At 37.1% G+C, this 16295-nt stretch overlaps 1 protein-coding gene and 2 pseudogenes across 1 annotated transcript; 1 reads left to right on the top strand and 2 right to left on the bottom strand.

Moving 5' to 3' along the window:
* Positions 1 to 3: 3 nt before the first annotated feature.
* Positions 4 to 3502, bottom strand: LOC113072925 (nucleoprotein TPR-like; annotated as a pseudogene).
* A 1377-nt stretch (positions 3503 to 4879) lies between these two features.
* On the top strand, positions 4880 to 8228 carry LOC113072924 (protein odr-4 homolog; annotated as a pseudogene).
* Positions 8229 to 10560: 2332 nt separating this feature from the next.
* On the bottom strand, positions 10561 to 15418 carry LOC113072923 (phosducin). Its single transcript, XM_026245806.1, has 4 exons — positions 15392 to 15418; positions 14244 to 14309; positions 12760 to 12908; positions 10561 to 11891 (listed from the first exon to the last, which is right to left on the bottom strand). The coding sequence occupies exons 2-4, from the start codon at positions 14287 to 14289 to the stop codon at positions 11373 to 11375; spliced, it is 714 nt and encodes a 237-aa protein (XP_026101591.1). The 5' UTR covers positions 14290 to 14309; positions 15392 to 15418; the 3' UTR covers positions 10561 to 11372.
* Positions 15419 to 16295: the final 877 nt, after the last annotated feature.

Here is a 16295-nt window from a genome sequence, read left to right as displayed (position 1 = left end):
TAGGCTGGTCATGGACTTTTGCATTGTTTTCATATCTTCCCTCTGCCGTTTCAGGATGGAGCTTTGTTCTCCACCTCCAGAACGATCTCATCCAGAACCTGTGCACACGCTTGCTCTCCAGCTTCTCAAGATGCAGCTGGTCTTGTGCGCCTCAATGAAGGCATTATACAGCTGAGAGCGAATATAGAAAAAGTTACTCAGAAAGATGCACACAGTGGTCACAAAATTCTGAGTAAGTTTGTGATAAACATCTGTTGTATACCTCCATTAGCTTCATGCCGGGCTTAACAATCTTGGCCACTGCAGCTGCAGTTGGGGAGAGGTTTGTCAGCTCCTCTTCTGTGAGAGCCGGAACGCCTGTTGAAGCACAAAAATACAGAATGAAGTCTTGCACAATTACATGATTAACCTAAAATCTGCCCCTAAAAAGTTACATGTAATTACACTGAAAAGATTCTTAAACCTAAAACAAAGACAGGTTTTGTTTTTCTGCTCATTACCTCTCCTTTTAAAGTCTGCAAGTCGGTGTTGGCATTTTCCAGCTCTTTCTCCAGATGCCTGACCTTCTCGTGTAGATCAGACTCCGCTTTCTCCCTCACACTCTGCAGCTCTGACAGCTTCTTCTCTGTGCCTTTATTGGCTGTTGATGAAAGAAGCAGAATGTCTGCTTAGCACCACATAGCATCCAAACTCGGCACAACATTCAATGTGAAGCAATGAGAGAAAATTAGCGAATAAACCAAAACAAGAAAATAGATGTTCAGAGACGCTTGCTACAATACTACAACATCTGCAGGTTATGGTATGTATACTGTGCACAAAATTTGTGAATGCAATACTACAACACAGAATTACACTGCATACAAAGTACCATTATCAGTTCACTGAAGTCGCTAAGAATTTACCCTTGAGCTTGGTTGCTAATGCCATTCTCTAATGTCTGAGCAACAGAAATGAACAAAATAAATAAATATATGAATTAACTGAAGAATATTTCATTTCCACACCTTCCATCGCCTCCTTCAACAGTTTGTTGAGCTCTTCTACAGCTCTGTTCAGTTCAGCGTTCTTAACTTCAGAGTCTGCTGCTGCGTTCTGTGAACACACAAAAGGATTCAGATATGAATTATATCATACAGTAACACTGGACCCTGCACAACAAATATCAACATTAACTGACCTTGTACAAATTACAGAGTTTGAGGTTAGCATTCAGCTCATTGCGATATTTTTCCTCCATGGAGGCCCGCTGGTCTTTAGCCTAAAAATAGACGATAAACAATGCAACCATTATTTAATTTCCATTTGACGTGAAATGGTAAACTACATTAGAACAGGAAGGTAATCGTGAACCTCTTTGAGTTTATTCATGAGCTCCTCAGTACTCTTCTGCATGTTGTCATTGTTTTTCTTGAGCGTGGTCACTTGGTCCTGAAGTCTGGTCACCTGATTATAACATACAGTCCATATGATTGTTGCAGATAAGTGATCTAATAAGAATATAGCTCAACTGATAAATAAGGTCTCAAAAATGCCTCCCACCTCTTCCTTCTTGCTCTCTAAAGAGCACTTGAGCTCCAGGATCTCTTTGCCCTTGTCTCTGATAATGCGTACAGCTCATCCGTCTTACTCTTCAGCTCTGCATTCAGCCATGTGTTCTGGTTCTGAAGGAGCTCCTTTTCTTGTTCCATTCGCTTCTCACGAAACTGATGAGAAAGAACTACAGTAAACCTTTCAAAAAAATCTACTTCAAGTAGGAACTCAATGATCAGATGAATGATTTCATCGTAGAGACAGAATGACAGATAAATGAGAGTCACTGTTCACCTGAATGGAAACCTCAGAAGACTGAAGTTCATCCAGTTTAAGCTGGAGCTCCATCTTGATTGTGTTGGTCTCCACAAGTTTGTCGTTGAGACGTTTAAGATCCTCTGTATAATAACGTTAAGACACATTATAGCTGTTCTGGATGTCAAAAGCATTGGTTTAGGGCTACTTTAGGACTAAGTACCAACTCAATTTCACACGTGCGCAATCAGTGTTTCTGTTTACTTATTAAAAACCAAAAAATATTAACAATACTTAATGGCTACATCTCACTGTTTTTAATTTGAATGCTAGCATCTACACTACCACTCAAAGATTAATTAAATTGTTCAAAGGTCATGATAAACTTTCCACTTCAAATAAAGGCTGTCCTTCTGAACTTTCCACAAAACATATTAAGCAGCACCACTGTTTTCAAAACTGAAAAAATGTTTCTTGATCATTCAACTCGAAAGTCGGTGACAACCTTGATCACGAATGCAAATAACAGTGTCATAACTCGTACCGCTGAGGTTTTCCACTTCTTGAGATCTCTTCTCAAGCAACCGCGAGAGCTCTCGGTTTTCTGCCTCAATTTCATATTTGGCTCTTGGAGGCTTACTCTGAAATGCAAAAACATTGAGATATTTGCATCATCTTTAACTGCTCAAATATGAAGGTCCATGTGAAGCATGACAGGTGAAAGACTCGTTGTTACCGCTTGTGTGGTCCCCTGCTCTTCCTCTACATCTTTTAGTTTCTTTAGTTCCTCCACTTTAAGAAAATCAAACACATGATGTTATACAGCAACACTGATTCAACACAATCCAGATATTAAAAAACATAATGCACAGTACTCACAGAGGCAGCCATTCTCCTCCTTGATACTGTGATACTCTTTACTTTGGGACAAGAACTGCTCCTGACTCTCGGCTAGCTTCTTCTCAAGACTGAAGTACTGTTGTTCTGTCATTAAAAAAATGCACCGTTTTACTGGCAATTCATACTGACAATGATTAAGACTGCTGATTAGAGAGAAAGACAGTTAACAAAATTAATTATTATGTTAAGGTTAAAAGAAAGGCTTTATATGCTCACATAGCATTTCTAAGTTATTCATCATCTATTCTAGACAGCTGATCAATAACGCACATAAAGTCCTTTGGGCGGAAACAGACAAACATGGTCCACACGTTTTTTTTTTTTGGTGTGCCACTACATCTTAGTATTAACTTATACCAAATACTTTTGCGTAAACACAACTCGGTAGTCATTGTGCAGAACAACAAGCCATTCAAGAATAATGAATCAGACAACCTGTCTTGGATCAGTACAAATGCATGTATGGATGCCTAAACATGCTGTCTAGTTTAGGCAGCACACTAGTGTTTAACGCACACAGCTGTTGAATGACTCTGGCCGCCTGCTACCGTTACTCACCGCAGTCTGCTTTATATCGCTCGTGCTGGGATTTCAGTGAGTCTACTTCCGTCTGCTGCTCTGACAGAACTTTCTCGAGCTTGTTCTGAATCGCTTTCGGCAGTTTGTTTATCTCGGTTCTCTCCAGCGCTTGCTGAAGAAGTGCCGCCATCTCTCCGACGCAGCTAAAGTTAGCATTAGCGGTTAGCTGCCCTCACGTCGTAAACTCAAGCCGCAAAGCACTGCAGCCCTGACCTACAGACGTATTGTCCAATCAGGTCTCTTGAAATGAAAAGCGTGTATTTGATGCGACGATGGTCCACAGCTGCTTGAAGAAGTGAACGTGATCTCAAGGTGCGTTTGGAGAGTTTTATTGCTATATTTTTCGCTGCCCTGTCGTTATATTGTATGTTTCCTAAAATGTCATATGTGTTTAAAGAAGTGTACCCTTGCAGATGTTTGACTTTTGACTTTTGATGTGTGTGTTCATAGTATATGTTGTAATGTGTGATTCAAAACAATTATTTGTTTTCTGTGTATTTATTTGAATTTTACATATTAATAATATGAATTGTTTATTCCCGGGTCCATAAATGATGCTAATTATTTTACACCAATATTTGTCCATGATCAGAAGGCTAACAAAACAAACTTGTTCCTCTTTCACTGTTATTTACTGCCATTGAAATAGTTTGAACACTTCATTTAAAACTCTCACTTGTGCAACTTAACAGATAAGAAAAGTAGTAATAAAAACTGTGTGTTGTATCTATATATATATATTATATATATATATATATGATATATATATATTATAAACGGCAGCCAACACTGTCCAATTGTAAATATGCTTTATGATAATATGGAAACGCAGTATAAGGTATAACATTAATTTCATCTGTTTTGAAAAAAAAAAGTGAAAGTGACGTGACATTCAGCCAGTATGGTGACCCATACTCAGAATTTGTGCTCTGCATTTAAACCCATCCGAAGTGCACACACACACAGCAGCAGTGAACACACACACACACTGTGAACTCACACCCGGAGCAGTGGGCAGCCATTTATGCTGCGGTGCCCGGGGAGCAGTTGGGGGTTCGATGCCTTGCTCAAGGGCACCTAAGTCATGGTATTGAAGGTGGAGAGAGAACTGTACATGCACTCCCCCCACCCACAATTCCTGCCGGCCCGGGACTCGAACTCACAACCTTCGATTGGGAGTCCGACTCTCTAACTTTTAGGCCACGACTTCTCTGGAAATGTAACATATGTTTGATAGTTATTTTTCAGTTGCAAGCAGGTTAATATGGCACATTATTGCATTATTATCATTATTACTTTTTTTTTTTTTTTTTTTTTTTGCATGTTTAGAGGCAGGATGGGTAGGAGTTACTTTGTAGATGAAGCTGTGGAGGACTATCTTGTTGGGATTCAGACAGCTCCTGGATCATGTGTGACCGGGACTCCTGGCCGGTCAAGTAAGGATACTAAACTCATTTATATATAATAATGTCAGTACACACACTACTATTTTTCTTTTCACAGTCCTCTCCTCAGAGAGATTTTGTGGTGTTGGGCTGTGGCAGACTCCTCCACAGGGAGAGCGAGGGGCAGCCGAAGGCTTCGAGAGGGGTCAGCCCACTGGATGACATTGATGTGGAGTGGGTCACCAGAATATGCCAAGCAGGTGATTACCCTGATGTCTTATCACTTGCATAGTGGCTTTAAATGTTTTACTTTGAAGTTGTACAATTAGGGATTTTGTCTTTCCTTATTCTAGGTGCCCCGTATGTTATACTGATTCTTCATTTGAGCTGGGGTACATGTTTGTCCCTTTCAGAAAAAGAACCCATAAACAACCCATCGTCAGACACTTCCAGCACGGATCTTTGTCTCTGATGTGAGCGTCTTCTCTTATAATAGTGTCTTCTGATGAAGATTATCCATGGGGGCATATATGTGTATATATCTGAATATATAATAGGTATATCAATGTGACAGGAACAGTCAGAGCTGGATGAGCGGAGCAGTGCTCTGGTTCAGGTGTGCAGGGGCTCTGTGAAGGTTCCAGGGGTGGTTCACTGCAGGGCCTACATCCACAACAACAAACCCAAAGCCAGACACGCAGCACAGGTCATTCAAGTCTATGCATACTGCTTCATGCTTGGGGATGTGCAATATATCACTACCATATTGTTATGAAACAGTTTGATATATATCAAATACACTGATATTGAGTATTTAATTGTCAGTGCTCATTTCCCCTGTTTTACTTTTAGTTTACCATTGCCATTATCTAACACTCACTTAAAATCTTTCAAACACTCATAATTAAATAATGCTTTTAAATGTAATCTGTAGCAAATCTCGAAGTAAATAATTTTTTATATATATACTGTATGTTATAATGTTGTAATGCCTAAATTCATTTGGAGTTTAATTTCTTATTGTTATTTATTTTAGGCAATATAATTTATTCATTTATCGGTTATCAGCCGTTGCATAATTTATTTCAGACATATTTGTCATGATCAGAAAGCTGACTAAATACACTTTTTTTTTGTGTGTGTGTGTGTGTGTGTGTGTGTGTGTGTGTGTGTGTGTGTTATTTACTTTCTTTGAGAAGATTAATACTGATTTATATTCTCTTTTTACTGGTAGGCCATTAAGAGAGACATCATAAACACGGTTTGCTCCAGAGTAGAGCTGTTTCTAGAGGATCTTTTAATAAATGAAGGGAGTCACAAAGGTACAGTGGTCCATCATGTCTTACGTGTGCTGTTGAAAGGGAGAGTTCACCCCAAAAATATAAATTCTGTCATCAGTTATTCATCCCCAATTCGTTCCAGATGTTTACGACTTTCGCATTTGTGTCTATATAACTGAAGAGGGAAATAAAAATGGTTACCAACTTATCTTGTTTTAAGTTCCACAGTAGACAGAAAGTCATTCAGATTTGGATTGGCATGAGTGTGGTGAGTATATATGCTGACAGAATCTTCACTTTTTGGCTGCACTATCCTTTCCACAACAAACCTTTGCCCACTAGATGGCAGTAGTTTGCCACAATACTCTTCATTGAGTGACTTAACTTTAATTTTGTACGTAGTACAAATATAAATGTATTAATAATTCAAGACATATGTTCCCATATTGTTTCTCTAGGTCTGTGCAGTGGGCAGCAGGCTCTTCCTCGGCGCGTGTTTGCACCAATATCCGGCCTGTCTGTGTGTGACTACATGTTCCCAGATGAAAGTACAGCAGATGTGGCCGAGCGTCTGAAAGAGATGATGGACTGCAAAGCGCCAGAAGAGGACATCGATGCTAGTTTGGAGGGCAAACAATGTATGTTTCCCAGAAGTGACTTTTTAGGGTTCTTTAATTCTCTCACTTTATTTGAGTTTCTCATGTTATAAGATGGCTTATTTAAACAATGAAATTGCCAGTACTTAAGGAATTGCACTATGGTAATGGTTTGTATCACCTCTGGGCTTTTTTTAAGTGGACCTCAGATGTGTCACTAGGGTATTGTGGAACGGGGAGAGCAAGTCCTTGCAGAGTCGTTAGGATTCAGGGATGACTGAACACAAGTATTGTAGGGGCTTTATTGTTAAACGGTGAAGAATGTGTATAGGTGTGACTTATAGAATACCAAAGGTATACATACCTTGTCAAAATGGGTGCAAACAGACCTCTTGTGACACACCCTGCCTCCTTTCTCCTCCAAAATAATAGCCAGCTACACCTTGCCTCTTGTTCAGACCAGTTTAAGTTTGCCCTCAAAATGATTTCCATGTATGGTTAAAAGGAAGAATGTGGAAGAGGTAATATGGCTAGCTGCAGGCTATCTGATCCCTTGTATTAACTACGTTAAGTACTTAAGTACATAGTAATGACATTTTTTTCATTTATGTGTGTGTTTCCCCCCAGTGTTTTACAATGTTTCTGGATCAGAGATAAATGAAAGCCCCAGTGATGTTTCTAGTAAGCATGTCTTCTCAGAAGTCCAAGCTGAAAATCCTAACAATCAGAAAGCCCATCAATATTATGCTGGTAAGTGCTTAACATTAGTCATAATTATTCATATAGATGACTCTCTATTTCTCTATGAGTAACTAATTTATTCATACAATAATTAATTCTCTTTCTATCATGGTATTAATTGGGGCTCAACGATATAGTTAATGATAATAATATGCTGTAGAAGTGACTCCATGTTGGATTTGGGCTGATGTGATGTGACCATATTTGTCTTGGTGTGATTCCTATAATTCTTGGAGACATTTTCACATTCCCAGTGGTCTGTTCTCACCGACCTGTTCTCTCTCTCAAACACACAGGTGTGGTCGTAACAACAGCCGTTGCTCTCCTTGCCACAGCCACATCACTACTGTATTTTAATGAATGACAATGGAAATAGTAACAGTTTGTGTGAGTGAGTGAGTGTATGTGGAGTACTCCATTATGATCAGTAGGTTTGGCTATTTGAGTCTAGACAAATCTTAATGTTATACTATGTCTATAATGTCTCCAACATTCACAGGCTGATGCCCGCTGATGCATTCATTCTGTAGCCATTCTTTTAAAGTTAAATGTTCATCTAGAGACAAGCATCAGTGAGGTCTGATTTTGGGTGGTAAGCTTTGTTCAGACCGATCAATCCATTTCTTTATGGAAATGGCTTTGTGTGGATTTCACAAACTGTTGCCACAAAGTTGTCCGCACACAATTCTCCAGAATGAAATTGTCTAATGTTGCATTGAAGTTAGTGGAATAGACAAACCTGCTAATTTGACAAGCAGTTCTCATATTTATGGCCACATAGTTTAGATCAATATATATTTTAAACCTTTTAATTGAGAAATAATATACAAGTTAAAGTGCAAATTACAATATTTTTCCTAGTTTTCTTTGTTGGAAGACTGTTCACTGGTGGCATGTTATCACTCAAGACACATTAATAACGGATTAATAGAAATATGTTAAAGGGGGGGGGGGGGATGCTATTTCATGCATACTGAGTTTTTACACTGTTAAAGAGTTGGATTCCCATGCTAAACATGGACAAAGTTTCAAAAATTTTGGTTCCCAAAATACTCCTTCCGGTTTGTCACAAGTTTCTGAAAGTTTTTTTCGAGTATGGCTCTGTGTGACGTTAGATGAAGCGGAATTTCCTTATATGGGTCCTGAGGGCACTTCTGCCGGAAGAGCGCGCGCTCCCGTATAGCGAGGCTGAGCAGCAAAGACATTTCACTGATCAGAGCGAGAGCGTCGCGAAAAGTCACAAAATAAGTGTGTTTTTGGTTGCCAGGGCAAGACAACCCTGCACAGATTACCAAAAAAGACAGCATTAAGGGACCAGTGGATGGAGTTTATTTTTACAGAGCATCAATGGAGTTGTGCAAGTGTTTTTGTTTGTTCCCTGCATTTCCAAGATGCTTGTTCACAAGGCCCAGTTTGACGACGGATTTGCGTATCGTTTATTTCTTAAGGATGCTGCAATCCCAAGGAAAAAGGGTCACGATCATGTGTTGGAACCGCAGGCGGTGAGTAAAACTGCTTAAAATATCTCTGCCTCCTTGTTAGTGCGTCCCCTCCCATGCCGGAGACCCGGGTTCGAGCCCCGCTCGGAGCGAGTCGTTGCTGCTGCTGCTCTCTTCAGTCTCAGCCTCGGGATCTGATTCTGGATCATAAATAAACGGGTGAATCTGACTGTAAGCCATGGTTTGTTTTGGATGATGGGTTTTCCCTCATAGTAATGTCACAGCTTCCAAACGCTCTCAACACAAAAGCCTACTGGCGCTCGTGATTCTTTAGCTCCGCACACACCGGCCTCTAGCCGGTCGTGTTTTTCCGGGAAAAATCGGTACAGACTATCTTTCTCTTATGAATATAATAAAACTAAAGACTTTTTGGAGTTATGAAGGATGCAGTACTACTCTATAGGTACTCAAGATTAACAGGATATTGAGTGAAAACGAGCATTTCACCCCCCCTTTAATTGTTGTCATTCTGCACGTTTGTGGTTTTCCTTTATATCGTCAATGTGTCATTTGTCATGTCATTATCAAACCAGTTTCTTCTGGCTTTTGTACTGTCGGAGCATTAAAGGCATAAAGGAACTTTTATTTTAAGTTTAACTGAACGGAAAATCCTTTTGGCATGAAATATGATTGCTGGAAACAACTTGAGGAGAGTAAATGATGACAGGATTGTCATTTTTGGGTGAACTCTCCCTTTAACTTTTATATATATTTATATTATATATTTATATATTAATTATATATATAATGTGTGTGTGTGTGTGTGTGTATATATATATATATATATTCCATAATATGGAAGTCATTGGGGACCATCAACTGTATGGTAACCAATATTTTTCAAAATATTTTCCTTTGTGTTTAACTGAAAAAAGAAATTCATAAAGGTTTGAAATAACCTGAGGCTGAATAAATGATGACAGAATTTAAATTTTGGGGTGAACTATTCCTTTAATGCCGCTCCTCTTTTCTAAATCTTAAATGTTCTTCAGATCAAGGACCCACTGGTGGTACATACTTTACTATTTCTACAATACAAAGCCCTCAAAAATGTTCACGTTTTTTTGTTGTTGGTGTTTTTTTTTCTCTCTTTCTCTTAAGGTTTAACAATGATACGCTGACCTAAATCACATTCCCCTGCACCCTCAAACGAGCACTTACACATGAATGCTCTCTAATACACACAGTCATCCTGTGATTTGTGAGTTAGTCTGTACATGTCAGGACACGTTTTACCTGGAATGGCATCTGTAGCACAAAACTAGTCATGAAGACATATAGGTGTCAGGAGTGTGCTCGGCCTTTCAGTGTTTTCTTGAAGTCACTCTGGTGTCACAACATATGAAATCACACTTTTTCTCATATAATTTATTCATTAAGCAGATAGCAGCTCGATACATGATGGATGACAAGTAACGTGTGACAGTTTGACTTTCATGTCAAATTGCTCCATGTGGCAATCCTAAGCATGCTCAGAAGATTACAGAAACATGTCAGAGAAATTTAATTTTGAGTCTGTATATTTTGAAAGAAAAAAGTTTATTTTGCTCACTAAGGCTGCATTTATTTGATCAATGTCAATATTTGATCAAATACAATAAAACAATGAACAAATCAATTTTAATGTATTTTAAAGTGTAATTTATTTCTTTGATGGCAATGTTGCAGCAGCCATTACTATAGTGTTACATGATCCTTCAGTAATCATTAATATGCTGTTTTGATGCTTACAAAACACTTCCTCTTAATGTCAGTTATGAAAACAGTTGTGTTGCTTAATATTTTGTGCAAACCCTGCGTTTTTACAGGCTACTTTGAATAGTTAATTTGAAATAAATAAATAAATAAAACTTGTAAAATTATAAATGTCTTTATAATCAATTTTCATCAGTTCAATGCATACCTAATGAATTAAGGTATTATCTTGTTTAAAAAAATAATAATTACAGACCCCAAGCCTGTTAACAGTAATTGTACATTATTATTTATTATTAATAAATATTTAATCAGCTTCTCAGCAAATCATAATAATGTTCAATTTGTGAGTGAATAATTTTTACCTTGTCTTTTTAAATATTATTTTTTGCCTTTATACAGATATAATAGTTTAAAGGACAGACAGGGGAACAGGATTGAGAAAGGAGAAATCAGCACTTAAACTTGAGTCGATCAAAGCACTGCGATGAGATACAGAGGAGAATTTCTCTGTGGATCTGAAAAATAATCCTTGTAAGTCTTTTCCTTTTCACTGCAAATCAGCCAAACTGCTTCATAAATCAGTCATAATGATTAAGGAGTTAATCTTAAATTGAATGGTTTGAAAAAAATCCTTATCAAGTCATCACAAATTACTATAAAGGTCATAGAAATGAATGGAAACTCATTCGTCAAAAATTGTGGGAACGCTGGCAAATGAAATGATCATGAATGTATGCCTTCGACAACACTATGACGTATTTAAGCGCTGTAAATCACGTGCTACAGGTGTGTGTGTGTTTGTTGGAGTCACCACGGCCCAGTAGTCACAGCATCATTACTACTCAGATCTATCTCTGAAACTAGGTTGACTAATGTAATTCATTTCCACCCGTTGAATTTCCTCGATCATTCCACGTCAGCATTCTCGTCCTCCTCGGGGCCAGCTGCAAGCTCTTTCTCTGGCAGCAGTCCGTACTCATTTAGGAAGTTCTCCACATCCAGGGCGAAGAACTCCTCATTCAGGTGCTTTGTGATAGACATGAAGTTGCCCAGCAGCTCTCCGGCCTTGTACACCAGCAGAGCGGGCAGAACGTCGTCTGAAAAACGCTCACCTGCCCCTGTGGCAGACGCTCGGATTCGGCAGAATTTGACGGTAGAGTACTCTGCTGCCAGGCAAGTCAAGCAGTTGTTAAGAGCGTCACATCCTCTGATCCCATCATCATAGATGTGCACAACCACTAGAGTTAGGCGGTGCTCTTTCTCGATGACATCCAAGAAGGCCTCCCCACTATCCAACTCAAACACCACATCGAATTTAGGCCCAAAACTCAGGTGCTCATGCATCTCCTGCATGCACTGCCTACGATACTTACGCAGACACCTTTCATCCTCTTCTTGGATCATTTCGTACTCCTGAACGCTCATCTGCATAGGGGCAGACAAAGCAACACACCAATTTTAATTAATGTGCAAAGCAAATACTGGACAAACTTCTAGAACTGATTCGGAAATTATTCTGATTTATCTTTAAAAACCTTTCAGTTTTAGTGTTGAACACTTGAAATTATTTTTGTAGTTAATTGTACATTATAAATTGTGTATGTATGAATTTCTTTATTAAACTTTAAATTATTTTTGTTTTGTTTGAAGGAAAAGCATACACAATTCAAAAGTTTGGGGTCACTTAGATTTTTTTTAACAAAGAAATTAATACTTAGCAAGGACACATTAAATTGATCAAAAGTGTTTCAAATTATTTCTATTTCGCATACATGTTGTTTTGAATTTTCTGTTCATCAAAGAATCCTTCAAAAAAGTTTTGTGGTTTCCACAATGACTAAATAAATACATATTGTGGTTTTCATGGAAAAATATTACGCAGCACAGGTGTTTTCAACATTGATAATAATAATAATAATAAATGTTTCTTGAGTAGCAAATCAGCATATGAGAATAGTTTCATCACAGAAATTTATTGTCGATCAAATAAATGTAAAAACATTTATTTAAAAAACTGTTAGAAATGTAGTCAAAACAATGTATTAGGCACTATGGTTACCTCATGAAGATTTGCTTAAATTGTTTTAATCACTGCATAATTTGACCTCATTTCAGAGTTTTGATGACTTCACTATCGTTTTAAAATGTGGAAAATATGAATTATACAGAATGAGTAGCTGTGTGCATTTGACTGGTATGCTATAATGATGGGATGGGTTTGGAATTAAAACGACTCACTTTCTGGTGTTTGTTATCTTTGTGTAGATGTCAGTTGGGAATTTTTCACTGTTACCTTGTGCAAGACTTTTTCCTGGGTGTCGTCTTTACTGGATTTGGGGTTGGACATCTGTCTGAGGAGCTCTCTCTTGTTGGAGGGGACGCTTTCATGGTCCTCACTCTCAAGTTTGAACTTTCTCCAGTCATGGATCACACCTTTGGGCCCTGAGATGCAATGGTTTTTAGTCATTTAATATCTGAATTTGTCCTTTTAGTCAGTCGGTTGTTGGATAAATCAAGTTGAAATCAGTTTCCAGACTGCAGCCTTTAATTACAGCTAATCTTGGGTGTATCACAGCATAATGAGGGAAATCTCCAGTATTACCTCATCATTAGTGTGAATAATGAATAAATCTCTTACCAAAAAGTAGTATACTTCAAGTTTATTTTACTAAGTATACTTAATTAAAGTTCAAGTATATTTTTAAGTATACCTTATGTAGCAAGTTTTCAGATATTTAGTGTTCTAGTAGTATACTTGTAAGTGTACTGTTTCAATACTCCTTGGGACTAAATTGGCCCATTTTCTATATAACCGTAGCAAACTTTGAGTACACAACTAGTTAACCTCTATGTTCATAGTTTGTATTGCAATTATCTTAAAAGTGAACTTACATGTACACTGATAGTTTACTAATTAAAAACTTTGTACACTTTGAAGTATAGTCTTTGTAAACTACTAGTTTAGTAGTTTTATACTAAAAGTTTACTCATTTATACAAGTATACTCAAGTTTTCTTTAAGTTAACTTTACATTATGTATACTACTATGTCCCTATTTAGGTTTTAATTTGTATATATTTTGTCATATGAATATCTGAACATCCAAAACATCCAAAGAAAGAACAGGGTCTGCTTGTTAACAAAAACATTTTATTCTAGATTCCCGTATTCTTTTTTAAAACACTTTAATGTGGGGAAGTTTCATAAAAAATAAAGAACATTTTGAACAAAAAGCTGAAAAAAAGACTATGAATTGGATTCAGAATGATAATCAAAACGTAGATTGAGTCAATCAACACCATAGCTTGACTGTAATTATTATCTCTTCATCGGTCTACATTTTATTCCACAACGTTACAGTTTTGATGCTGTTTCATGTCAGATGATTGTTTTAGATTACATTTGTTAGTATCTGGTGTTTCTTTTGTCTTCTTCACTTGTGTTTCTTTGGAAATCCTGTGCAGAAGATGTGTACTAGCGCCCTCTACTATATAATAATGAAAACGCAGTTTCTAGGAGTATAGCTCAAATATATTTAGAATTTTTGTAAGTGTAAGTCAAGTATACTTAAATGTATACTTAAATAAAAGAGGAATACATAAAAAGTAAATTTAAATAATACTTTACTATTTTTAGTTTAAATGAAGTATACTAATTGCACGCTTGAATAAACTTTCTTTTTACGTAAGGGATGTTTGCAGGATGTGTTCTGCAATCAGAGCGATACTAACCTAGATCTTTCTTTGTTTCAATATCACTGATTCAATCTTTTTTCACCTGTTTGTGTTGCTGGTAGTTCCTCAATCTCAGGTGAACCTGACATGATGAATCCTCCTAGGAGAGCTGATGATAGAAATTACAGTTCCTATGAGCCTTTATTAATTTATTTGTGCTTGTGGTTTCAGTTTAAGGATTGAAGAATAATAGTAAATTGCTGCTCCATCTGGACTTGCCCATCTTGAGCAACTCCTCTAAGAAATGACCTGCCCTGGTTGATATTTTCTCACTGCATTTTATATTTCCAGACTATATGAGATGAACAAACAACTGGGAAGTTTTATGTCACAATCAGTTACACTTGTGCAGTTATTCTAATGTAACCAATTTAGATTTTATTTCTGCTGCATGAGCTCTTGACACTGTCAGATTATGTTACAATTATCCAAATTGAGGTGGAATTAGCAGATTACTTTCTTGGATTAGAATTAGGAACAGATTATATCGTTGTGACTAATGGGTTTGCCCACAGTGCTCCTGTTTTCTTGCATTTTAAAGTGCTGTATTTATGTACTAAATATTATACTAATGTTACACATATACACGCCTGAATATGGAAATGTTGAGCATCTCAGTCTTAACAAACCACCTGCATTTATGTGGTTTTCACAGAACACTACCATTGTGCGTGATTTTAGCAAAGAATTGTGCTGATCAACTGGATTCTACGAACAAGACATACTCAGAAATATGTCAGTATAAGTAATCTTGTTCAGTCCAGCTCCTTCAGATTGCTTTGTTATCTCTCTATTTTTACCTCAGATTTTCATTCACATCAACAAGTTTCATTAGCAAAAGTGCTAGTTGCAGGATTCATGCACAGCAGGTCTATCGAAGGCAAGATTTAGATATGTTTTTGCAGTATTATAAACCTAAACACCAAAAACTGCATAATTAAACATTATTTATTTAAGGGAAACATATTTCTCAGCAGTTATTTATGTGAAATATACTGTTCAAGAGGTTATTTATTTTTTTCTATTGTTTGAGCATCCTGTATATACAGTACAACACCTGAAAGAACTACAGTATCTCAGAAAAAAACATGCTTAAGTGATCATTACGCATTTCAATATTTTCAATCTGTTAGTATTAATGTACAGTAGGTATAGTAAACAACAGAATAGTCAGAGGAATGTCATTCTTACCTGAGTGTTTGCTTTGACTACCTGCCTTTGCTATGTACTGTCTCTGATAATAATGCCATGGACATCATGGTTACATCTGAGAAATAATACGGTGTGATGTAATGGAATTACAGTAGAGGAATTAAAGAAGCCCGTCACAGAGAGAGATAAACAGACAAAGCACAGCCTGGCACTTACAGTGCAAGACATCCAGCTTCTAGTTTGTCACACACACACACACACACACACACGGCAATACTGTATTTACCTGTAAATTAAACAGTTCTGGTTTGCTTTCAGTAAAGCTTATAAAACTGTATTATTGCACCTAATATCTACTGGAGAAGCAATGTGGCTAGCATGGTGGGAATACCCAAAATCCCTTGTGCTTGAATCATTTCATTTTATGTGGTTGGTCAAAACATGGGAAATTATGAGGATCTGTACATTTAGTTGTCCTTTATGTTGAAAGGATTAAACATTTATTTAGTGGTTTGATGTTTTTCTATGTCACCGTTAGTGTGATAAGTGTTTTAGGTTAGTTTTTCAACCCTCTATTTAACACATTTTACAAAAAAAAAAAAAAATGCTTATGAAAGTTGATTTAACTTAAAATCCGACATATTTTTAAGACCTGGAAAACTCACAGAAAAGCCTATTTAAAAAAGAAGAAGAAGAAGAAGATTTTTTTTTTAGAGGACATTCTCTATTAAAGAAATTTTAGTGTATTATTTAGTTTTAATTTTAGCATTATCAAGCTATAATGAATAATTGAAAATGGTGTGGGAACCGTAATTTCATAATGTGTTTTTCATCTTCATAAAGTTTGCTGGCGATTACATATCTAAAAATCATGTCATGACATGAATATGAAGCGTTATGACACCTGGGTAAGGTAGTTGGTGTACAGACTGATCCCTTCCTG

This window comes from Carassius auratus, unplaced genomic scaffold (genome assembly GCF_003368295.1).
Source record: "Carassius auratus strain Wakin unplaced genomic scaffold, ASM336829v1 scaf_tig00010975, whole genome shotgun sequence".
Classification (NCBI taxonomy): domain Eukaryota; kingdom Metazoa; phylum Chordata; class Actinopteri; order Cypriniformes; family Cyprinidae; genus Carassius; species Carassius auratus.
This window is presented reverse-complemented; position numbering and strand designations above follow the sequence as displayed.

Bases quoted from the DNA above. Each gene is read 5' to 3' on its own strand.
- LOC113072923 (XM_026245806.1), bottom strand. From the start codon at position 14,289: ATGTCAGGTTCACCTGAGATTGAGGAACTACCAGCAACACAAACAG. The intron at 12,909-14,243 runs GTGAAAAAAGAT...ATTGCATCTCAG, and splicing joins ACTACCAGCAACACAAACAG to GGCCCAAAGGTGTGATCCAT. The intron at 11,892-12,759 runs GTAACAGTGAAA...GCCCCTATGCAG, and splicing joins AGGAAAAAGTCTTGCACAAG to ATGAGCGTTCAGGAGTACGA.